We start from the raw sequence: 10,868 nt of genomic DNA on the forward strand, positions 1-10,868 counted from the left end.
CCTTCGACGAGGCCGGCAGCGTAGGCCTGCGTCGAGTCGTTGTTTCCTTTGGGGTTGGTTTCAACCCACAGGTAGGACCACCTGTCCAGTAGAGAGTGGTTGGCAAGGGAGAGAAGACAAAAAAAAAAGAGAGAGACAATTAGTGAATGATGTGAGTGAAAGAGTGCAACAGAGAGGAAGAGAGAGAAAGCATGACATGCAAGATTGAAACAAGAAGGATGTGAAAAAGAGTCTAACTTCATCCTCATCCTCATCCTCATCAGCAGCAACAGCACCAGCAGCAGTAGCAGCGTCACAGACACAAAGACAAACACACACACACACATATATACATGACAGGCTTCTTTCAGTTTCCGTCTACCAAATCCACACACAAGGCTTTGGTCGGCCCGAGGCTATAGTAGAAGACACTTGCCCAAGGTACCACGCAGTGGGACTGAACCCGGAACCATGTGGCTGGTAAGCAAGCTACTTACCACACAGCCACTCCTGCGCCTATATATATACAACAGGCTTCTTTCAGTTTCCACCTACCAAATCCACTCACAAGGTTTTGGCCGGCCCGAGGCTGTAGTAGAAGACACTTGCCCAAGGTACCACACAGTGGGACTGAACCAGGTACCATGTGGTTGGTAAGCAAGCTACTTACCACACAGCCACTCCTGCGCCTATATATATACAACAGGCTTCTTTCAGTTTCCACCTACCAAATCCACTCACAAGGTTTTGGCCGGCCCGAGGCTGTAGTAGAAGACACTTGCCCAAGGTACCACGCAGTGGGACTGAACCCGGAACCATGTGGCTGGTAAGCAAGCTACTTACCACACAGCCACTCCTGCGCCTATATATATACAACAGGCTTCTTTCAGTTTCCACCTACCAAATCCACTCACAAGGCTTTGGCCGGCCCGAGGCTGTAGTAGAAGACACTTGCCCAAGGTGCCATGCAGTGGGACTGAACCCAGAACCATGTGGCTGGTAAGCAAGCTACTTACCACACAGCCACTCCTGCGCCTATATATATACAACAGGCTTCTTTCAGTTTCCACCTACCAAATCCACTCACAAGGTTTTGGCCGGCCCGAGGCTGTAGTAGAAGACACTTGCCCAAGGTGCCATGCAGTGGGACTGAACCCAGAACCATGTGGCTGGTAAGCAAGCTACTTACCACACAGCCACTCCTGCGCCTATATATATACAACAGGCTTCTTTCAGTTTCCACCTACCAAATCCACTCACAAGGTTTTGGCCGGCCCGAGGCTGTAGTAGAAGACACTTGCCCAAGGTGCCACGCAGTGGGACTGAACCCAGAACCATGTGGCTGGTAAGCAAGCTACTTACCACACAGCCACTCCTGCGCCTATATATATACAACAGGCTTCTTTCAGTTTCCACCTACCAAATCCACTCACAAGGCTTTGGCCGGCCCGAGGCTGTAGTAGAAGACACTTGCCCAAGGTACCACGCAGTGGGACTGAACCCGGAACCATGTGGTGGTTGATAAGCAAGCTACTTACCACACAGCCACTCCTGCGCCTGGTACTTAATTTATCAACCCCGAAAGGATGAAAGGCAAAGTCGACCTCGGCGGAATTTGAACTCAGAACATAACAGCAGACGAAATACTGCTAAGCAATTCACCAGGAATGCTAATGCTTCTGCCAGCTAATGCTTCTGTTCTAATAGTTTCTTTATTCAACTTAGTCTTAATGGCTTCTTTTTGTTCTTGTTTCCCCAAATAAATATAATCTTAATTCTCTGAGATCTCACAATAGTTGTATTAAGGTTTTCAGGTCAACTTCTCATGTATTGTTTCTTTTCCGTCTTTACTATGGCCTACTTCAGAGCTGCTTTAAAGGGAGTGACTCCAGCAGTGTCTATGCATGAGTGAACTTTACATTACTTACAACATGTTCGTGACCTGGAATCTAATGCCGTGACTCAGTCAATACTGTTGACTGTATTTTAGGTAAAGCTACAACTTTAATAAGTCTGTCCAGAGTTGCCTTTTTTAGGTATTTTCCATTGATAACAACTGAAGAGCTAGAAACATGTCTGGGAATCCAACAGGGGCTAACACAGGACAGAACAGATATGGTGTTTTTACACCTTTTTACCATACGAGAGAATTTTTTTCTCCACAGCCAGGCGCAGGAATGGCTGTGTGGTAAGTAGCTTGCTTACCAACCATATGGTTCCGGGTTCAGTCGAAATTGCAAAGATAATCTGGAACTCGACAGAGGAAAGAAAACTCCGAATGACCTGTCCTTGTTTTCTTCGTATTGTCTTTCTGGATGTTTTGTGTTCTTGTCCCATTTTGTATTATATATATATATGTGTGTGTGTGTGTGTGTGTGTGTGTGTGTGTGCATATATACATGTATATATATGTGTGTGCATATATGTATATATATATATATATATATATTTATGTGTGTGTATATATGTATATATATATATTTATATGTGTGTATATATACATATATTATATATATATATATGTGCATTATATATGTATATATGTGTGTATGTGTATATACGTGCATACATGTGTGTGTGTGTGTGTGTGTATGATATATGTTATATATATATATATAATGCCCTTTGCACTGTTAAGCTAACCTACTTCTATGTACATGACAGACAGCCAAATGTATTCTCAGACTTCCCCACCCTTTCTCTCTCTCTCTCTCAATTCCTCCAAGAACATTAATGGGGACACGCTAACCATCATCAGACCATCCTTGCTTTGGGAAGAGGAGGAGATCTTGTGACTCTTTGGCAGTCATTTAGTTAATTATTTAATCATGTGATTACTTGGTTTGGTTTGGTCTGGTTTGGTCTGGTCACACAACTAACTGATTGCATGGCTGTTTGATCATGTGACATGTTTAAGTCATGCAACTGTGCCCTCACATAGTTATTTGTTGTGTCACTGTTTGATCAGGTGGTTGCTTGACCATGTGGCTGTTTAGTCATGTGGCTATTTGATCATGCAACAAATCATGTGATCATGTGATTGGTCATGTGACTGGTTATGTGGTAATTTGGTCATATATATATATATATATATATATATATATATATATATATATATATATATAGATAGATAGATATTTATAAACATAATTAAGGGATCAGCAAATATTTGCTTCACCATATACCGAAGTTCAGAAATAGCAGCTATCTGTGGGATTCTCAGCAAATATTTGCTGATCCCTTAATTATGTTTATAAATATATATGAGCTTTTAAATAAGTTCTCCACCAATAATGGTGCTTTCATACCGATGGGCTTGGTAAAAATTATTAATTGTTAATTGATTTATTAATTAATAAATTGATAATCCTTTACCCTTTTAATTTGTAATAATTATATAGATAGATAGATAGATAGATAGATAGATAGATAGATAGCTATACAGGCAGTTAGATAGATAGATAGATAAGTAGATAGACAGATAGATAGATAGATAGATAGATAGATAGATAGATAGATAGATAGGTTTCTTTATTAGCCACACAGGGTTCAACACAGAGTGGACAAAATACAAATGTAGAGTTTTTCTTTTCGAGGGGGTCGAAAACAAAGCAGAAAAAAAAAACAAAAGTGGGGACAACGATGAAAACAAAACATCGCAAAACGTTTGGGGTATTTACAAAAAATAGATAGATAGATAAATAGATAGACAGATAAATAGATACATAGATATACAGGTAGATATAGACAGAGAGACAGGCAGACAGACTGAAAAAACAAACAGACAGGTAGACTGATATATAAGATATACTGATATGTAAATATAAAAAGGGAAAGATAGATAAAATAGATATATACTATATAAATAAACTGGCAGACATAGATAAACAGATAGACAAAGATAAGCTGATGTACAGATGAACAGACAATTCCTGTGTATATCAGACAGACAGACAGACAGACAGATAGATAGATAGATAGAGTAGATAGATAGATAGATAGATAGAAGACAAAGAGACAGACAGACAGATAGATAGATAGATAGATAATGACAGACAGGTAGATAGATCGACAGATAGATATATAGGCGGCGAGCTGGCAGAAACGTTAGCACGCCAGGCGAAATGCTTAGCGGTATTTCGTCTGCCACTACGTTCTGAGTTCAAATTCCGCCGAGGTCGACTTTGCTTTCATCCTTTCGGGGTCGATAAATTAAGTACCAGTTACGCACTGGGGATCGATGTAATCGACTTAATCCCTTGTTTGTCCCCTCTATGTTTAGCTCCTTTTGGGCAGTAAAGAAATAAGATAGATAGATAGATAGATAGATAGATAGATAGATAAATAAACAAATAGAGACAGATAGACAGACAGATAAATAGATAGATAGACAGAAGACCGACCGACAGATAGATGAACGGGTAGATAAACACAAATAAGTAGATAGATAGATAGATAAACAAATAGAGACAGATAGACAGATAAATAAATAGATAGATAGACAGAAGACCGACCGACAGATAGATGAACGGGTAGCTAAACACAAATAAGTAGACAGACAGATGGATAGATAGATAGATACATTTCTTTTATTAGCCACACAGGGCTCAACACAGATGGGACAAATACAATGTAGAGCTTTTCTTTTTGGGAGGGGAAGGAAAAAAAAGGGAGGGGTGTCGATCAAAAGGGATCGTAGGAAAGAAAAAAGGGGGGAGTTCGATCAAAAGGGATCGAAAAAAAAAAAGGGTAGGCAAACCTACTCACCCTGTTTCATTGATTTTGTTGTTGAACCGCCCCTTAGCAACCCATTTGTCATTGGGATTGGGCTGGCCTTCATGGATTTTGTAATCGCCTCCTTCGAATGTCACATAGGCATAGTCGTACGCAACCTGAGAATTGACCGCTGTCCAGGTGGCGGCCACGGTGGTCAGAGCTACCAGCTGGAGCAAAGCCAGTGACGAAATGGCTTGTCGTGACCTCATTGTTGATGATGTTGTTGTTGTTAGAGACGATGGCTCTTTAAAAAAAGAGTTTCGCGTTGTTATTTTGCTTCCAAAATGAATGTCGAACCAGCGGATTCTGTATTACTGTTGTTATATGATGGATATTATTGTCGATGTTGTTGTTGCTACTGCTGCCCCAAGTGAACCCTGAACCACTAGATCTAACCTCGATCAGCTCTTGTTACAAACAAGTTCATTTGTTTTCTTTTTCAAACGTTTGAAATCCTCGTCGTTAATACAATTGTTATTGTTGTTCTTGCGACTATAGAAGTCGATGTTGATGTTGTAATTGTCCAACCAATGCCAGTGTTGTTATTGTTGTTGTTATTTTAGATATACACCATTAATATTAGCCTCTATCAACTCCAAACACAACTTCACACATAGAAAATATATATAAACAAATATCCCAGTTTATAAACGTTCTCTCTTTCTATTACCTTTCCCCCCTCTTTATCTCTCTGCCTCTCACTCGTTTCGCTCTCTCACTCCTCCCCTTCTCTCTATCTTAAACACTCTTTATCTATCTCGCTAGCTCTCTCTGTCTCTCTCTTTCTCACTCCTCCTCTTCAGTCTTCAACATTCTTTTTCTCTGTCGCTATCCCTCCCCCCTCTCTCTTTCTCCCTCTCTTTCACTTCTCCCTCTCTATCTTAAACACACTCTTCATCTCTCTTTCCCTTTATCTCTCTCACGCTGCCTGTCTATCTTTCTCTCAGTCTCTTCCTCTCAACCCCGTAATCTTTCTCTGGCTCTTACAATCTCCTCCCACCATCTTTCTACAGTTCATCCCTCAATGCTCTGCGTGTGTGTGTGCGTGAGTGTGAATACGTGTGTGTGCGTGTGTGTGTGAATACGTGTGTATATGTGTGTGTGTGTGTATATGAGTGTATGTGCACGCGCGCGTGTGTGTGTGTATTATAGACGAAAAAACGATGGAAGTTACCAGCGTTGTACGTAAATTACCGAATTTTTACGAACTGCGTTTCCGCGCCCTCTCAACCAAACTTTTAAAAAACTGAGCAGACATTTCATAATGTATACTTATATTCGCAATATCTGAATAAAAACAGTGGCTATGACGAGAACTTCGCTATTCATGATTCGACCTGATAAGAACTGACTTAGAGCGAAACAATACCCCCCCCCCCAGTTCATCAACCTGTACGTGTGTGTCGCTGTGCAGTGTGTGTGTGTGTATATACATATATATATATATATATAATGTGCCATTAAAACACCAACACAGATTAGATTAAATAAGGAAACCTTTTTCATTCAAAAATACAAAGCCAAACTTAACCATTGCTAACACATTTAAATAAGGAAATTCATCACCCCACTGAGAAAAAAAAGGGGGGAAAAATATAGAACAAAAACCATGGTAAATTAATCAGAACTCTTCTTTCTCAGACTGGAACGAACACGACACAATGAAGTAGAGAAATTTGAAAAGACAACACGAAACCGGTTATTTCTCAAAATACAATGTTTATATACCAAAAAGATTTTATAACATTTTTATAACATTTTTCTTACATTTTTCTGACATAATTTAAATATATACTTTAACCATGTAACACAAGCCTTCTGTAGTTTTTTCACTCTTATTATCTTCTCTATATATATATATATATATATATATATATATATATATATATACATATACATATATATATATATATATATATATATATATATATATATATATATACACACATACATATATATATATACATATATATATATATATACATATATATATATATATATTTTATAGGTATTACTAAAGCAGCGCGGACCCGAACGCGCAGTCGCGCGTCTGGACTAGCTAGTCGTGAGTGGACGATCCTAACCCTAACCCTATTCCTAACCCTAACCCTAAACACGTATTCATTTGCACACGCGGGTTAGGGATAGGGTTAGGGTTAGGGTTAGGGATAGGGTTAGGGTTAGGGTTAGGATCGACCACTCAAGACTAGCTAGCGCGACTGCGCGTTCGGGTCCGCACTGCCTTAGTAGTACCTATTTTATATATATATATATATATATATATATGTATATATATATATATATATATATATATATATATATATATATATATATATATATATATATATATATATATATATATATATATATATATATATATATATATATATATATATATATATATATATATATATATATATATATATATATATATATATATATATATATATATATATATATATATATATATATATATATATATATATATATATATATATATATATATATAAATAAAAGAGGGCATGGGGAGGTGCAATGGCCCAGTGGTTAGGGCAGCGGACTCGCAGTCATAAGATCGCGGTTTCGATTCTCAGACCGGGCGTTGTGGGTGTTTGTTGAGCGAAAACACCTAAGGCTCCACGAGGCTTCGGCAGGGGATGGTGGTGACCCCTGCTGTACTCTTCCACCACAACTTTCTCTCACTCTTACTTCCTGTTTCTGTTGTGCCTGTAATTCAAAGGGTCAGCCTTGTCACACTGAATCTCCCCGAGAACTACGTTAAGGGTACATGTGTCTGTGGAGTGGTCAGCCACTTGCACGTTAATTTCAAGAGCAGCAGGCTGTTCCGTTGATCGGATCAACTGGAACCCTCGACATCATAAATGCCTCATGCTAAGACGAACTCCAAAAGTCCCACTTAGCGTGAGGCATTATTATATAGGGAAAAAATGATGGGTTTTTTCTTCCCTTATGAGGTTTTTTTTTTACGCTCTAGTACTTATTCTATCGGTCTCTTTTTGCCGAACCGCTAATTGACGTGGACGTAAACACACCAGCATCGGTTGTCAAGCGATGTTGGAGGGGACAAACACAGACACACAAAGATATACATATATATATATATATATGACGGGCTTCTTTTCAGTTTCCGTCTACCGAATCCACTCACAAGGCTTTGGTCGGCCTGAGGCTATAGTAGAAGACATTTGCCCAAGATGCCACGCAATGGGATTGAACCCAGAACTATGTGGTTGGTAAGTAAGCTACTTACCACACACCCACTCCTGCGCCTATGTATATATGTATATATGTATGTATGTATGTATGTATGTATGTATGCATGTATGTACGTATAGGCGTAGGAGTGGCTGTGTGGTAAGTAGCTTGCTTACCAACCACATGGTCCCGGGTTCAGTCCCACTGCGTGGCCTGAAAGAAGCCCGTCGTATATATGTATATATATATGTATATTTGTATGTGTTTGTGTGTCTGTGTTTGTCCCCCACCCCACCATCGCTTGACAACCGATGCTGGTGTGTTTATGTCCCCGCAACCTAGCGGTTCGGCAAAAAGAGAGACCGATAGAATAAGTACTAGGCTTCCAAAGAATAAGTTCTGGGGTCGATTTGCTCGACTAAAGGCGGTGCTCCAGCATGGCCACAGTCAAAAGACTGAAACAAGTAAAAGAGTAAAAGAGTATGTATGTACGTACGTATTTGTGTACGTACGTTTGTATGTACATATGTAGGTGGGTGGGTACAGTGATGCCATTTAATTCAAGAACGCTAGTATAACAATGTAAAAATGGCATTTTTATAAATTCAAGTTGTAAATTGTGAATTCGCATATGCATATCAAAATAGAGAAAATTTCACGTGCTTTAATATGGTTTAGAACTTTACATGTGTGTATATATATATATATGTATATATATGTATATATTAAATATATATTTTTTTTAACCAAAAAATTTGGTAAAAAATATAGTATCTGTTAACAATCTTAGCAAAAAACTCACAGTTGAGTTTTTGAATATATATCAACTTTAAATAGAGCTCAAAATTGATCCGTTGAAAATACTTTATTACAACAACAATAACAATAATAACAATAATATATATATATATATATATATATATATATATATATATAGGTGATACAGACACTCCCCATACACACATGTACTTACAAAAGACACAGACACATTGAAAGACAAGCATGCGTAGACACATACAATAGGAATACAAAATACAAAATGGCTGATAGTTAGCAAGGTGAGACACACATAAGAAGGAAGGAAACAAAGGACCACTGATGAGGTCACAGAAGTGTGACGAAAGAACTCTGGCCGAAATAAGATTAAGATTAATGTAATATAAAGCTGAAGCAAATTAACACCAAATATACAGTGCGTGTGTTTTTATTGGCTAAACTGGCAATATGACCATCCCCAAGTACAACAACATCTGTTTCAACACACGATTTCACATCAAAAATCTTGCAAAACATGTATCCATGTTCATTTGTATGTATGTGTGTATGTGGGTTGTATCGCATCTGAGTATAGATCGTACATGTGTAGATCTGAGTATAGATCGTTTTTATGCCTGTAGTCTGTGTCTCTATGCCAGCCAGCCTATCTGATCTGTCAGTGTCAATCTTTCTGTCTGTCTGTCTTCTAACCGGACTGCACTCATATATATAACCTTTATAACTTTATCAATTTACAACTGACTTCTTTCATTACATGGGTTTTTTCCTTTTTGTATTGGAAAAAACTATTTAAACTGCAAAAACGAAATAGAACCTGAATAAAATAAAACATAATAAAATAAAATAAAAACAAATGACATAAAAATATTTAGAGTAAATATTTCCATATGCTAAGGCAAAAAGGAGGTTGTTTTTATTTTATTTTATTATATTTTATTTTATTCAGGTTCTATTTCGTTTTTGCAGTTTAAATAGTTTTTTCCAATACAAAAAGGAAAAAAACCCATGTAATGAAAGAAGTCAGTTGTAAATTGATAAAGTTATAAAGGTTATATATATGAGTGCACGAAATGAAATGAGTTTATGTGCTACTGGGGTTGGAAAGTGTGGTGGAGAGAAGCTGAAATGAAGAGAAATCAGACACCAAAGACAGCCATTTCACAGATTTGACAAATACTCCTTTTCGGATCTATTTTAAAACGGGGGCCACATTTTTCATTAATGTTTTACGTAGTGTTTTTGGTACGGAAAGACTTTCAAACTTCGTATACTTATCTATTTTGTGTTATAGAACAGAAAAATATTTTTGTATTCGAATTTATTTCATGTAAAAAATTGTCTTATTTCGATAATTTCAACCAATCACTGACAAGTATTCAGTTGTTTATATTTACTCCTTTGGCTGATTAAGCGGTGTAAAGCGTATTTAATCTCCATACTTTCGTTTTATTTGCTTTTTTCATTTTAAATTTGCTTTAACCCTAACCCTAACCCTAACTCTAACCCTAACCCTAACCCTAACTCTAACCCTAACCCTAACCCTAACCCTAGGGTTAGGGTTAGGGTTAGAGTTAGGGTTAGGGTTAGGGTTAATTGTTTCAGAATCGTTTGTTTATGTAGTCGGCACTTAATGTATATCGGCTGAATGGACGTCAGTGATTGGTTGAAATTACAGAAATACGACAACTTTCACATGGAATAACTTATGGATTTCTTTTTTTGTTAAGAAGACTAAGAGAAAAAGATGTTTTATATGACACATTCTACCAGTGTTCCAAGTTTCAAAGTGTTTCGTTAATGAAAAATGTGGCCCCCGTTTTAAAAAAGATCCCTCTTTTCTACTCTAGGCACAAGGCCCAAAGTTTTTGGGGATGGAGCCAGTCGATTAGATCGGCCCCTATTGTATTTTCTAAGCTTTTTTTTTTCAGTGGAATTCTGGTTTAAGGAACCCCATATAAATCCCTCATAATTTTTCAACATTTTGGAATTTTTAGAAAATTTTTGCCAATTTGTGTTCTACAAGTGGGAATTTATACTCTCTGTTACTCTTTTACTTGTTTCAGTCATTTGACTGTGGCCATGCTGGAGCACCGCCTTTAGTCGAGTAAATCGACCCCAGG

General features: G+C 37.7%; 1 protein-coding gene across 2 annotated transcripts in view; it reads right to left on the reverse strand.

Annotated features, from left to right (window-relative positions):
- Positions 1-5,387, reverse strand: part of LOC106882584 (putative aminopeptidase PLBD2) — a 35,153-nt gene extending 29,766 nt beyond the window's left edge. For both annotated transcript variants that reach the window (XR_016239227.1, XM_089346391.1), the window contains exons 1-2: positions 4,747-5,387; positions 1-81 (exon numbers count right to left, since the gene is read on the reverse strand). The exon at positions 1-81 is cut by the window's left edge and continues 172 nt beyond it. Coding sequence is in view for 1 of the 2 variants with exons in the window: in XM_089346391.1 (XP_089202517.1) it covers positions 1-81; positions 4,747-4,964 (299 nt within the window). In the remaining variant the exon portion in view is untranslated. The remainder of the gene's footprint in view (positions 82-4,746) is intronic.
- Positions 5,388-10,868: the final 5,481 nt, after the last annotated feature.

Source organism: Octopus bimaculoides, chromosome 30 (genome assembly GCF_046866305.1).
Source record: "Octopus bimaculoides isolate indiv1 chromosome 30, ASM4686630v1, whole genome shotgun sequence".
Classification (NCBI taxonomy): Eukaryota; Metazoa; Mollusca; class Cephalopoda; order Octopoda; family Octopodidae; genus Octopus; species Octopus bimaculoides.